Genomic DNA, 15116 nt, shown 5'->3' on the forward strand with positions numbered 1-15116 from the left:
TTCTCATGTTTTACCTGCTGCTGTCTTCTTTGAATCAAGCGCTCATTAAATGCTCTTTGGCACCTTGTCCAGCAGATCTCTTTCTTTTCCTTTTGGGTTGAAAATCAAAGCAAAACTATTCTTGTGGGAATAAGAATGTGAGAAATTAAACCTAGGTTCCCCAGGAATTTGGCTGAAGAAACCTGCTCTTCTGCTCCAGGACCGACCATCGTTCCAGGCCTCACTGCAAGATCTTTTGTTGTCAAAGGCTGACATACAGGACTGCCATGAAATGAGCTTTCTTGTTGCCTAGCTTGGGGACCCAGTGATGTTAGGTAATATCACTTAAGTTTGGTCCAGATCCGTCATTGGCTAGGTTCAGTACGCTCTGGATAAGGATGAAGTACAACTCCCAGATTCCCAGGACAATCACCCCCAAACCCTGATAGGATTTGCAGTTGGCCATGTGTGCCAAGTTTGGTCCAGATCCGTTGTCAGCTGGGTTCAAGTCTGTCGCATAGGAAAGAGTAGGAAAGGGTTAAGGGAGAGGCAGTGGGTGGGGTCATGCAAATTCCACACTCATAGAGAGAGACTAGAACCCTGGGATGTCCATTTTAAAGAAAAACCAAACATCTAGGATGAAATTATCCCCTGATGAAAGCCTTCACTTGGGGGGGGGGGGGAACAGTATGGTGTTTAGGGAGGACGTTGGCAGAATTTGGGCTACATGTTCATGGCGCTCACAATAACCTGCAATGTCAGTGGAGGGAGGGCCATGGATGTCTCCTGCTCAGTGGGAATTATAGCTGTTTGTGGAGGTGGAGGCTGTCTGTGTAAGTAGACACCTCCGCCACAGACACACATACACATTTTCACTTTTATTGTTTGTATAGATAGATGGATGGATGGATAGATAGATAGTGTATAGATAAATTACGCAATCGAAGATATACAACAGGCAAGCATTAGGCTGATAGGATTCAGCATCTCCTATAGTCATGGGAGAATTGGATCCCCAAACCAATTCTACCCAAACTAGCTTTGACTGGAAAGCAAATTTTGTCTCCATTTCTCTCTGTGGAGGTCTCTGAGGGTGGAAATGGAAAATCAGATACAAAACGGATAACCCAAAGGTTATACGGTGCAGATTTATTTATTTATTTATTTATAGTATTTATATTCCACCTTTCTCACCCCACAGGGCGGATTGCAATACACACATACATGGCAAAAATTCAGTGCCATAGACAGACAGCATATATAGACAGACGCAGAAGCAATTTAACTTTCCAGCTTTCTGGCTTCATGAGGGTATGCTCAGTTCCGGCCATGGGGGAGCTGTTGTTTCTCTGTCCACTTTTGACTCCGAGTCCTTTTTCTCATTCTTACGCACACTGCTGGAAGGTTTTTTTTATGGTGTCGTAAATTAGTTACATTAGCCTCCCTGCATAAAGCGGTACCTAAATTTCCTACTTGACAGGTGCAACTGCCTTTTGGGCTGCACTCGGATCTGGGCTGACTTCTCAGTCAGTAGTGATTTAATGCAGCTGGGTACTAACTAGGTGCATCACAGCCTGGTCCAGAAGTAAACAAAGAAGAAAAAAAGCCTAAGTACCACCTATTTCTCTCTATTTCTGTAGCTATGAAAACTGTTAGCAATTAAAGGAAATTCATACACAAACAGAATTCATTCCCAGCCTTGAAATCTTCCCCTAGCTTTAGACTGCCAAACGAATGCTACAAGTATCAAGCAAAGTCAGAAAGACAATTACCCTCTTCCTCTTTACTGGATTGCTTCTAATGTTTGGCAGAGGTACACACAAGGAATCCCAAACTCTGGTGGTTCATTCAAGGTGCAAAAGAAACACTGATTTTAATGGGAATTCAAAAAAGCAGGGTTAGTTGTATTGTCAAAGGCTTTCATGGCTGGAATCACTGGGTTGTTGTAGGTTTTTTGGGCTATATGGCCATGTTCTAGAATCTCTCCTGACGTTTCGTCTGCATCTATGGCAAGAATCCTCAGAGGTTGTAAGGTCACTGAGCAGTGTCAGTTGTTTGGACCTTGTTTGGACTTGTGCTGGACTTATTTCAATGACTAGGGAATATCCTCTGTGTTTTCAGTGGCCCAGTTTTGGACACTGGGCATCCTACCTGTTTTTGAACTGGAGGGCAAGTAATGAATGGTTCCAGTAGTCCAGGGAGGGAAAGAGAATGCCCTTTCTGTGTTGTTGGACTGGAATTTCTATCATTCCTTGACAATGGTGAGAAATGCTGAGCTACTGGGAGTCCAATAACATTAGGAGGGCTCTCAGTGCTTTGTTCAAGATTGGGAAAGGCATACAGCAGGGTTGTATACTCTTACCCAACCTATTCAACTTGTATGCAGAACACATCATGCAATGCGCAGGGCTTGAGGAATGCAAGGCTGGGGTGAAAATTGCTGGAAGAAACATTAACAACCTTAGATATGCAGATGACACCACTTTGATGGCCAAAAGCAAGGAGGAGCTGAAGAGCCTTCTAATCAAGGTGAAAGAAGGCAGCGCAAAAGCGGGGTTGCAGTTAAACATAAAAAAAAAAAAACCAAGATTATGGCAACCAGACTGATTGACAACTGGGAAATAGAGGGAGAAAACGTAGAGGCAGTGACAGACTTTGTATTTCTAGGTGCAAAGATTACTGTAGACGCAGACTGCAGCCAGGAAATCAGAAGATGCTTACTTCTTGGGAGGAGAGCAATGTCCAATCTCGATAAAATAGTGAAGAGTAGAGACATCACACTGGCAACGAAGATCCGCATGGTTAAACAATCGTATTCCCTATAGTCACCTATGGATGCAAGAGCTGGACCATAAGGAAGGCTGAGTGAAAGAAGATAGATGCTTTTGAACTGTGGTGCTGGAGGAAAGTTCTGAGAGTGCCTTGGACAGTGAGAAGATCCAACCAGTCAATACTTCAGGAAATAAAGCCCGACTGCTCATTGGAGGGAATAGAGGCCAAGATGAAATACTTTGGCCACATCATGAAAAGAAAGGAAAGCTTAGAGAAGACAGTTATGCTGGGGAAAATGGAGGGAAAAAGGTAGAGGGGCCGACCAAGGGCAAGATGGATGGATGGATGATATCCTTGAAGTGACTGAATTGACCTTGAAGGAGCTGGGGGTGGTGACGGCTGACAGGGAGCTCTGGCATGGGCTGTTCCAGGAGGTCACGAAGATTCGGAAACGACTGAACGAATGAACAACAACAACAGTGCTTTGAGGCACTGAGAGGAATACTAGGCAAAAATCTCTTCCCATCCCCTTTTCCAACTCCCTATTTGGCCAGGTGTTTGTGAATTGTATGGGTGACTTGGAGCTCTTTGCTTCATAGGGAGCTGGGATTTAACTTGGCCATTGTGTTTCCATGCAGTGCAGTTTGTGAGGAATGGGGTCTCCAGTTTCAGGCATAAAGCAAAGGAGGGTAAGAGCAGGTTGTACCTGGCCTTTTGGAGCTCCAGGCAAGATGTGCCTCTTGATCTTGGCTGGGAGAAGGGCATGGCTGTTAAGCCGGCCAAGCCTTGTAGGCTCCGGCACATGCAAAAGACATCAGAAGAAGATCTTCAAAGCAAGGCATTAAAAATGGACATAAAAAAGAAACAATTTTTCGTTGCTGCTGTTGGACCTCTCTCCAAACCCCTTCTTCTCCTTACTGGACTTTCCAGAGCCTGGCTTTGATTTTCAAACTCGCTCTTTGTAAATCAGTGCAGCTTTGTCATAAAGAAGGAGGTGAGACTGGCTCAAAAGACAGATGTCAGCGTGGATGGCTCCAGCATACCAGAAACCTGCAGAATTTAACGTTCCCTGAGTAAAGGTGCCCAGGAATTGTAGTTTCGCAAAGTCTTTAGTTGCAGGATAGACTACTGCAACGCACTCTATGTGGGGTTGCCTTTGTAGACGGTTCGGAAGCGTCAAATAGTCCAACGAGAGGCAGCCAGGTTAATAACTGGGGCAGCATACAGGGTGCACACAACTCCCATGCTACGTCAGCTCCATTGGCTGCCTTTTTGCTACAGGGCACAATTCAAAGTGCTGGCTTTGGCCTATAAAGCCCAGTTTACCTGTCTGAACGCATCTCCCATTACGAACTACTGCAGAAACTAAGATCTTCTGGGGAGACCCTGCTCTCGGTCCTGCCACCATCAGAGGCGCGTTTGACGGGGATGAGAGACAGGGCCTTCTCAGTGGTTGCCCTCCAGTTATGGAACTCCTTTCCTGGCAATATTAGATCAGCCCCCTCCATCCTGTCCTTCAGAAGGATGGTGAAGACCTCGCTGTGGGACCAAGCCCTTGGGCAAGTGCAATGAGGCAAAATGGTGTCTTGAGATGGTTTTAAAGCAACTTTTAATGTGGATGTAAGTGATTTTAATGTTTGTACATATGGTTTTATGTCCCAGCATTGAATATTTGCCGTATATATGTTGTGTTCCGCCCTGAATCCCCTGCGGGATGAGAAGGGCGGAATATAAATGTTTTAAATTAAAAATAAATAAAATTCTCTACTAAGGCATACTGCTGCCTCATTAAACTACAGGAGCCCCCAGTGGCACAATAGGTTAAACCCTTGTGCCGGCAGGACCGAAGACCAACAGGTCGGAGGTTCGAATCCGGGGAGGGCACAGATGAGCTCCCTCTGTCAGCTCCAGCTCTCCATGTGGGAACATGAGAGAAGTCTCCCACAAGGATGGCAAAACATCAAAACATCTGGGCGTCCTCCTTGCAGACGGTCAATTCTCTCACACCAGAAGCAACTTGCAATTTCTCAAGTTGCTCCTGAAACGAAATAAATAAATAAACGAATACTCCCAAGATTTCATAGCATTGAACTGTGCTAATAAAAGTGCCATCGAATGCAGGCAGACTCCCTCTGCCTTCTTCATTCACAACTGTTCAGAGACCCATCTTTTTGCATCTGTTTGCTTTCCTGTCCCAACTCTGTCTTTGGCTCTCTCCTGGCTTTTCTCTTGAATTTATCCAGAGTTAGGCACTGTGTGTGTTATTATGGCATTGTTTGCTCACAAGGCATACAGCTCTCTATCTAAGTCTGAAAACAGACTTGCTGTTTTTCAGTTGGTTTTGCCATATAGGAAACTTTACCCAGTCGCTGGCTGTCTGCCTTTTTATTTACAGTGAAACACTTGTACAGCCAAGTCGTGAAATGTCCTTGGCGGCACAAACAATCTTGAAAGGCGCTGGGCAGTTGGGAGCTGGTTCTGAGCTGGCCGCATCCCTCCCTTGAGCCTCATGTGGGACTGATGTGGATTCCCCCCAAGACAGATTTATTGAAGTCGTTGTCAGTGTCTTCACTTTTAAAGCAGTTCCTTTTAAAAAAATAGAGCTTTCAGCTGAATCTAGCCCCCTAAATTTCCAGTTAAGCTCATTGAAAAACCAACAAAAATGGTGGTTGTTCCCCCAGTGACTGAGGAGTTTGCCAGCTTTTGGATGGGGTTTCCTTCCAGTTTTGCAAGGTTGCTATGCCTTTTGAAAGACTCAGTTACTGACAGTAAGAACTTGAAGTTAAAATACGCTGGTCTTTATTTACACTGTGAATTTAATATTTGAAGGACTTCATATCATATGAGGACATGAGAGAAGCCTCCCACAAGGATAGTAAAACATCAAAACATCCGGGCGTCCTCAGAGCAACGTCCTTGCAGACAGCCAATTCTCTCACACCAGAAGCTACTTGCAGTCTCTCAAGTCACTCCTGACACACACAAAAAAAAAGTCTGAAGGATTGGTTCGTCTTAATTTATCTATTTCTAACCAAACCTGGTCTCTTTGGGCATTTACTGGGTCATTCAGAACACCTCTATAAGATTCTCAGGCCAGAAGCCCATCATGTCAGCAATGTTGGAGCATGTATGGAATCAGAGTGTGTGTGTCAACTGTAAAATAAGATGCATAAAACTGATTGGTCAAGTTATTCCCACGGAGCAGGCTGAGCCTGGGACTTTTTGATACTGTTACATTATTGATCAGGCTTGAGCTATGCAGGTTCTTGGAGCAGCAGAGAGAGAAGCAGAGAGAGAGTTTGGAGTGTGCTCTTGCTTCATGAGCTGCTGAAGGGGTTTATCTACTGGACAAAGAAAGGTCATTTTAAATCTCTCATAAGAGGACATTATGTGAGTTGATGCAACTGACCACATTGTACATATGTTGTTTTCAACTACGAAGAGTAAACTACTTGTTCATCTGTGTGGCATATTTTCTTTCTCTGGCAAGGCAGTGTGTGGGCTGACTACACATGGTTTATTTTACATTACGCCACAAATAGGGCTATTTGTTATCGATAGTTTTGTGTACTTTTGTGAAGCCCAGGAACATATTCCCCTAGTTGTCATTTTTGCTCATATATGAATGGGGCTTACAACAAATGAATAAGGTTTAGTATACAACTGGTCCTCATCTTGCTTGCTTCTTGCTGTCTTGTATATCATTCTGGTAGGATGGGCCCCTCCTCTTCTTTTTAGTCTTCCTCCTCTTCATCCACCCTCTTCCTCCTCTTTTTCTTCTTCTCCCTCCTCTTCTCCTTCCCATTCCCGTCTTCTCCTGCGAGAGATCAGGTGGGAAGAGAAGAAGCAGCGACTGAATTTGTTTGCAACCTGCTTTGCTCTCCAGAACGTAGCATCTGGCACTTGATTTTTCTCCTAGAGGGTTTAGAAGTCCGAAGGCATCCCTGGAATCACTTTATCCCAGTTGTCACTGAGAGAGGAAAAACAGCTTCATTGCCGAACGCAAGCTGTTCCTTCGCGTGAGAATTAATGTATGGCTCATCTGGAAAAGGCATTGCATGATTCAAGGAAAGTTGCGAGTTCATGAACACTCATAAAATTGAATTCCGTAAAGTTGCAGAGCCCATCCTTTTGAGGCATTTTTCTCGCTCTCTTATGCATAGTCTCTCCTCTTCTGAATGAGTTAATCCCCCAAGAACTGGAGCTGCTGACCATGCCATTGTCGGCAAAATGTAAATAAAATTCACACAGAAACCGTTGGGTTTCTGTCACGCCAGGCCTTTCCAAAGCCACAAGCTCCCTTGGAAGCGGAGAAATTTTCATTGTTGATTCCTCAGTTAGTTTTTCTTGGCGGCACAGAAGTTGGCGCTTGCCATCCAGCTGGAATTCTGCGATACTGTGGAAAAGAGCTTATGTAACAGGAAGGCTTTTACATTTCTAAAATATATATTTATGGAGTGTGTGTTGTGTGTACACACAAATTAGTGGAGAAGATTGAGGTGGAAATCTCTGTGTCAGTTCTTTCCATCTACAAATTCTGATATGTTGAAATTGGATCATACATATTTGTGTGTGAGATAGGCAGATATATATATATACACACACACATTATTCATTAATGCATTACTCTGTGTATTATTAATAATTTTCAATAACTTTAAAGTATAGGTTCTTTTTATTGCAATTTTCCAGTAAAAGAAGGGGTATCAGAGCTTTTACATAACAACATTTAGATATACAGATATACAGATTATATGTAACTACATTGGATTCAGAAACAACTTACTGTTACATTGGCTAACAAACAAACAAAAGAAGGGGAAATACATTTTCACTCAGCATTCACACACATACATATACACGCATCAATCTCCATGCATACAAATATTTTCCATATCCTCTCTCCCTCCTTGGAGAAGAACACCTGTTAGGCCAGACCCTGCTTCCTTGCATCCTGCCAACACATATTTCCAAAACCTCCATAATGCCAAAATGCTTCTAAAACGCCAAAATGCTAAGGATCAGATCCCTGTTTTTCCATACAGCAGAACCTGACTACTTGCAAACGTATCATGACTCCAAAGCACATTAGTTCCTCTTCCCTTGAGAAAGATGTCCAAAGTGTACCGAATCCTGCTTTCCCATAGCAGATCTGACACTCTCCATACACCATCTCTGTCTTTTCTATGGAGCAGAGAGGTGAGTGAGACCACAGTGTGACAGACCACAGACTCCTGTGGTCTGTCACACTTGAGTATTAAGTGTCTTTTACAGGAATTTGCTGCTGATGTAGCAAAAAAGTGTCCTGTTTGAAATTATCTTGAGTTTTCACCTCCTGACATAGATGTTTGTCTTCAGGTAACAAACCATTGTGTTCTGGGTTTGACTTGAAGAGCATTGTCTTCGACTAACGTAAACAGCCTTTAGAGTTAATCCGGTTTCTGATCAGCAAATGTTGACCAATGTAAACAGATGTAAACACTTCTCTCAATTTAATAAACCATTGTCTTTAATAAACAGATGTAAACAACGTTTTTCCCAAAAGTACGACAGTTAATCATTTGTCACAGTTCTTATCAATGTCAGCAGTTTACTATGGCAGGTTCTCATTAGCAGGTTTTAATTACAGTCCAGCAAGCAGGCAGTTAATCATGGCAGGCCTTAATCCTTAGAATGGTGTCTCCAAAATTATTAGCTCTCATTCATTCACCTTTCAGTTCCATCCATACCCTCATATCAAATCTGCTCTGACCTACAAGAAGCACTGCCTGAACATCAAGCAAAAAGTGGGCACTAAAAACAATATCATACGAAAGCTGACTGGCACAACCTGGGGATCACAACCAGACACAGTGAAGACATCTGCCCTTGTGCTATGCTACTCTGCTGCTGAGTACGCATGCCCAGTGTGGAACACATCTCACCACACTAAAACAGTGGATGTGGCTCTTAATGAGACATGCCGCATTATCACGGGGTGTCTGCGCCCTACACCACTGGAGAAATTACACTGCTTAGCCGGTATTGCACCACCTGACATCCGCCGGGAAGTTGCAGCCAATAGTGAAAGGACCAAGGCAGTGACATCTCCAGCTCATCCCTTGTTTGGGTATCAGCCAGCACATCAACAACTTAAATCAAGAAATAGTTTTCTTTGATCTACAGAGACACTTGCTGGAATACCTCAGCGAGTGAGAGTCCAAAAGTGGCAGGCTCAAACCCAGAACCTCAATCCATGGGTGATACCAGATGAGAGACTCCCTCCTGGGCACACAGAAGACTGGGCGACTTGGAAGGCGCTGAACAGACTGCGCTCTGGCACCACGAGATGCAGAGCCAACCTTCAGAAATGGGGCTACAAAGTGGAATCCACGACATGCGAGTGCGGAGAAGAGCAAACCACTGACCACCTGCTGCAATGCAACCTAAGCCCTGCTACATGCACAATGGAGGACCTTCTTGCGGCAACACCAGAGGCACTCCAAGTGGCCAGATATCTGTCAAATGACATTTAATCAACTACCAAGTTTGAAAAATTTGTGTTTTTTTATCTGTTTGTTTGTTTTGTTCTGTTAGAAATGTAATACAATGTTCTGGTTGCTGATGACACGATAAATAAATAATCAAATCCAAATTTATTAAATCTGCACATTATATTTCTTGTGACAATAAAGGAAACAATAAAGGTGGAGCCATTCATAAGTTCCAGGAGCACAGTCCCGGTATCAGGAAAAATCTCTAGTTCAGTTCTGAATTTTTGATTTTTCCCATAGAAGAAACCAGTCAGTGGCTTCAGTTTTTCCACAAGGAACGAGTACTCAAAGAAGTTACCACAGGGCAGCACTGGGGTATTTTCAAATACGTCCCCACAGAATTGTGAACAGAATTTAAACCTTAAATAGATTGTCAATGTGAGAGCATTATTATTGGTTTAATAAGATGCAAAGTCTCTGAAAGTCAATTTGGTTAGAATAAGGCAGGTGAAGATTTTGAGAGAATAACCCACATTAACTGAACCATACTTCCACAGCTTGCCACTTGGAGCTGATGCACTGCTGGGATGTTCGTCATCATTAGATGAGAGTGTGGTTTGGGGCAGATAGGCAATAAAAATTGCATCTCCTCCGCAGAAGCCTCGCTTCCTTGGGATGGAGGGGCTGAAGAATGAGTGCTGAAAGGTTTTATGAGTCCCCTCGACCGCTTTCCTCCACCTCAACCCCATTTCGACACTGGCACATATAAAAAACCCTTGGCTCTTCCTCCTCTCCGTTCTTGGACTTCCTTTCAGGACTTCTTGGTTCAGGCCTCCTGGTTGCAGCAACATCTGGAATCTCTCTGTGGTTTTGTTGGCAATCCTGACTCTTCTTTGCCCAGATCATGGGAACGGCATATATTTTTATCCTGCCAACACTTCAGGTAGCAAACACGTCCCTGCAGTTCTACTCTTGCTTACTTCCCAACTCGTTTTGTTGAATCACCAACAAGAGCCATGCAACAGGTGTGACTGATTGTTGACATTTTCTTGGCCATCCACTTGGCCTGAATATGCCCTTGCGCTGTTCCAACACATAATGCCCCAGCTGTACTGTTTTCTCTGTTTTGATCCAGTGTTCCATTGAGAATGCTTCTGAGATTCCATGAGAGAGAAGGAGGGATACACAAATCAATTGATACCCTCAGTAGCATACATTAATATTGGTTTTTGATCACACTAGCTCTGATTCATGCAATACAGGTTGAATATCCTTTATCCAAAATGCTTGGGCCCAGCAGTGTTTTGGATTTTAGATTTTTTGGATCTTGCAATCACCTGTTTTTGCAAATATTTACAACATCTTGGAGATGGGAACTAAATCTAAACCTGGCATTTGTTTATGTTTTATATACAGTTTATACACACAGCCTGAAGATAATGTTATACACAACATTTTTCACAATTGTGAGCATGAAACAAAGTTTGTGTACATCGGAACACTGGAAAGCAGAAGTCTCCCAATCTTATCCACCCATGTGGACAATTTTGGAGTATTTCAGATTTATGGATGAGGGATGCTCAATCTGTACAAACTGAGAACTATACAATTAGGATATTAGATCGAACAACCAAGACTCTGTATGATGTCTATATGAGAATCATGCACAGCAACGGCAAAGCAACGGACAAGCAAACACACCCAGCACCTCAGAGCTGTTTCCCTTTTTATTCTTTGAACTATTATCTGGAGCCCCCGGTGGCACAGTGGATTAAACTGTTGAGCTGCTGAATGTGCTGACCGAAAGGTCGATGGTTTGAATCTGAGGAGTAGGGTGAGCTCCCACTGTTAGGCTCAGCTTCTACCAATCTAGCAGTTCAGAAGCATACAAATGTGAGTAGATCAATAGGTACCACTTCGGTGGGAAAGTAACGGCACTCCATGTAGTCATGCTGGCCACATGACCTTGGAGGTATCTATGGACAATGCCGGCTCTTCAACTTAGAAATGGAGATGAACACCACACCCCAGAGTTGGACACAACTAGACTTAATGTTAAGGGGAAACTCTAAACCCTGTTTTCAAAAACAGTTAGGTTTACATAAAGCTGTGGGCATACGTTGAAAGCATTTTTGTCATTTATCTTCTTTCTTAATGCAGCATTCTGCATTAAGGCCGGGGAGGGTTTCTTCTCATTGGAGATGTTAGAGGTGGAAATAGGGATCTTGGCAGCCAAACAGGTGCTCCACCATGGAGTTATCTGGAAGGATTGGGCCCACTTTTCCTTTCCTCAGAAGACCAAAACTTCAGTAGACTTGCCTTTCACTCGTCAGTCGAGAGCATCTGAGGATGCCTGCCACAGATGCAGGCAAAATATCAGGATATAATGCTTCTGGAACATGGCCATATAGCCCGGAAAACTCACAACAACCCAGTGATTCTGGCCATGAAAGCCTTCGACAATACATCTTTCCAACTCTTTCTCCACACAAATAGCTGGTCTTCTAAAGACAGACTGCCATGGGCATCAATTGAATGTGACATCTGGTTGACTCATTCAGTGCCTTTAGGCTTTTCAGTGGTCTTAACTTTTCAAATAAACGCATACATATTGATTCATGTTTTTGATAGGTTTACATTCTGTTGTGTGCTTTCAAGTAAGTTTCAACATACAGCAACCTCAAGATGGCCTTATCACATAGTTTGGTGAGGATGAGAGTGTGTGACGTGCTCGCTTTCCATGCCTGAGTGGGGAATTGAACCCTGGTCTCCAAAATTGTGGTCCAACACACAAATCTGTACTGGTTTTAATATGAGTTTGGAAGGCTTCTTGAGTCCCATTGTCCCATTGTTGTGATCAAGGCAGAAAATCAATGAAAATATTACCATCATCGACACCATTATCAAAGCTTCCATGCTTATCATTTATGTATGGAATAATAGATGTGGGAGGGAGGTGGTAGGACTTGGTTCAAACGGATATGCATTTCTAGGTCTGCAATGCCACCAATTGAAGCTCCCAGACTGTGGTTTTTATATGGTAGATTTCCATTCCTTTACAGGCCACCTCTTCTATAAGTTTGGCATCACGGAGTCTGACTGGTACCGGATCAAGCAGAGCATAGACTCCAAATGTCGAACGGCTTGGCGGCGAAAGCAACGAGGGCAGAGCCTCGCGGTCAAAAGCTTTTCAAGACGCACACCCTCTTCCTCCTCCTACAGTGGCTCAGGTAAGGAAAGGCTTCTCCTCCTGGTGCAGAATAGCAAGCCGGGCAGTGTGTGACCTTCTAAGTCAGTGTTTCTCAACCTTCCTAATGGTTCGACCCCTTAATACAATTATTTCAAGCATTTTTACCCCGCCCTTCTCCACCCCCAGAGGAGGGACTCGGGGCGGCTCATGCTGTTCCTCATGTTGTGGTGACCCCAATCATAAAATTATTTTCAGTGCTACCTCATAACTGTCATTTTGCTACTATTATGAATCGTAATGTAAATATCGGATTTTGTCATTTGCGAGTTGTAGTTGCTGGGATTTACAGTTATCAAAGAGCATTCTGAACTTCAACGATGGAATTGAACCAAACTTGGCACACAGAGCTGCCATGGCCAAAAGAAAATACTGGAAGGGTTTGGTAGGCACTGACCTTGAGTTTTGGAGTTGTAGTTCACCTGCGTCCAGAGAACACAGTGGACTCAGACAATGATGGATCTAGACCAAACTTGGCACAAATATTCAATATGCCCAAATGTGAACGCTGGTGGAGTTTGGGGAAAATAGACCTTGATATTTGGGAGTTGTAGTTGCTGGGATTTATAGTTCACCTAAAATCAAAGAGCGCTGTGAACCCCACCAATGATAAAATTGGGCCAAACTTCCCACACAGAATCCCCATGCCTTGAAGGGAGTTTCTGGTGCGAACCACTCTCCAGCCTCACATGCCCTCCCTCGCCCCATACATGCGCACCATTCTGCCGTGCACTGAGCATGCCTACTCTCCCCTCCCTGCTTGGAGTCTCAGAAGCAGTCCTCTCCTTGTCTGAGAGGTCAGCCAATCACAGTGGAGGAGGGCTTTTGGTGGGAGGATTTGCTTTCTGTTTCCAAAAAGGAAGAGAAGGACACGTGGAGAGATCTTCAGCCTTCTCTGCCAAAGGGTTCCCTAAGGCCATCAGAAATATATTTTTTCTGATGGCCTTTGGCAACCCCTTTGAAACCTCCTCATGACCCTACAAGGTGTCCTGACCTCCAGGTTGAGAAACCCTGCTCTCAGTGATGCTGGACTGCATCTCACAAATCTCCTTACCATTGTTCTTACAGCTTGAGCTCATGGGAACTTTAGTTCAGGAACATCTGGACTATCATACAGCGCTCATCTCTGTTCCACAGATTTGACTACTTTGTTCTTTCTCGGATTTTCTAAGTCTACTACAAGGGTCTTGCACCCCTGGCCCCTTTGACAGTATAGGCCCTGCTGTGTTTTGAAAAAAGTCTCACCTTTTCTGAGAGCTCAAAATACCCAGTGAGAAAGTAACTATTGACATAAGTAAAATACTGTGGAACAACAAGTGAAGTACAACAGAAATCATAACAAACACATGACTTTCTACTACAGAAAGAGACACAGATGAGTGACGGGGATTGAAAAACTACAGGCTTTTTTACCTGGTGCAGCTCTGCAGCTCTTTCCCGTGACTTCTTTTCTCTAGCCTTTGCTTCTCTTCTTGGAGAACAAAGACTGAAATTCTTGGAAAGCCTGGCGCTTGGACACAACAAGAAGCAAAATAAACAAGCGCATTCAGATGTGTTTTATTTGGCTCACTGTTGTGCCAAATATGGGAGCTAGGTCGGGTTTTCCCCCCATGAAGGGCCCCTTTTGTAGAAAAATACAATTAGTATTGCTAATAGTTCATTAATACTCAGCTATGAGAAATCTTTTAAATCGTGGAGGTGCCTCAAAGGTTTGAAACAGAAAGAAAAAAAAGACTGTGCTGTGTATTGGTTCCATTCAGAAAAGATGTCCCATGTTTTCCATCCTGAAATGTTCCTATTGTCACAAAGCTCAGTGAGCAGCTTTGCTCTCCTCCATAGGCTTTAAACAAAAAGAACAAATGGCAAAGGAATGTCCTTTTGGGATTCTTCTGGCTCATGTTTATATTAAAAGCAGGGCTGTGGGACATTTGTATGTCCTGTATTAAAAGCAGGGGCTTGGGAAGAAGCCCAAAAGAAGGGAAATAAGCTTATTTGCCCACATGAAGGTTTGGGTTAATGCTAACCGCTCTACCATTGGCAAAGAATGACAAAATTGGCTTTTTTAAAAATGGAAAATGTTATATTCTTTACCCGATAGGCCTCACCAAAATGACAGCTAAGAAGTATAATGTCTATGCTATCCATGTCTATGGTTGGGGATTTTCCCATCCAAATTTTAATTTTGTTGTTTTTGTCTGTAAACCGTATACAAGGAAAAGTGAGAGGTAGGTCTCTGGGTGATTTGTGGTAAATGAGAAAATGTTGCATTGCAAAATAGCAAAGGCATTGTAAGTTTTATTATTGAAATTAAGCTGCTACGTAGTTGTTGTTAACAAATAAACCACAACCACGTTGCAGCTTAATTTCTGCCTCTTGGTGCCTTCCTGGACCAGCCCACGCCAGAGCTCCCTGTCAGCCTCGGACACTCCCAGCGCCTTCAAGGTCAAGCCAGTCTCTTCAAGGATGCCATCCACCCACCTTGCCCTTGGTCGGCCCCTCTTCCTTTTTCCTTCAATTTTCCCCAGCATCATTCTTTTCTCCAAGCTTTCATGTCTTCTCATTATGTGGCCAAAGAACTTCATCTTTGCCTCTAATATCCTTCCCTCAGTGAACAGCCAGGGTTTATTTCATGGAGTATGGACTGG

At 43.6% G+C, this 15116-nt stretch overlaps 1 protein-coding gene across 1 annotated transcript in view; it reads left to right on the plus strand.

The window, feature by feature from the left end:
* Positions 1-15116, plus strand: part of BANP (BTG3 associated nuclear protein) — a 217576-nt gene that overhangs the window by 89330 nt on the left and 113130 nt on the right. Inside the window, exon 8 of the mRNA XM_060788495.2 lies at positions 12287-12454. Coding sequence (XP_060644478.1) covers positions 12287-12454 — 168 coding nt within the window. The remainder of the gene's footprint in view (positions 1-12286; positions 12455-15116) is intronic.

This window comes from Anolis sagrei, chromosome 8 (assembly GCF_037176765.1).
Source record: "Anolis sagrei isolate rAnoSag1 chromosome 8, rAnoSag1.mat, whole genome shotgun sequence".
In the NCBI taxonomy this organism is placed as follows: Eukaryota; Metazoa; Chordata; class Lepidosauria; order Squamata; family Dactyloidae; genus Anolis; species Anolis sagrei.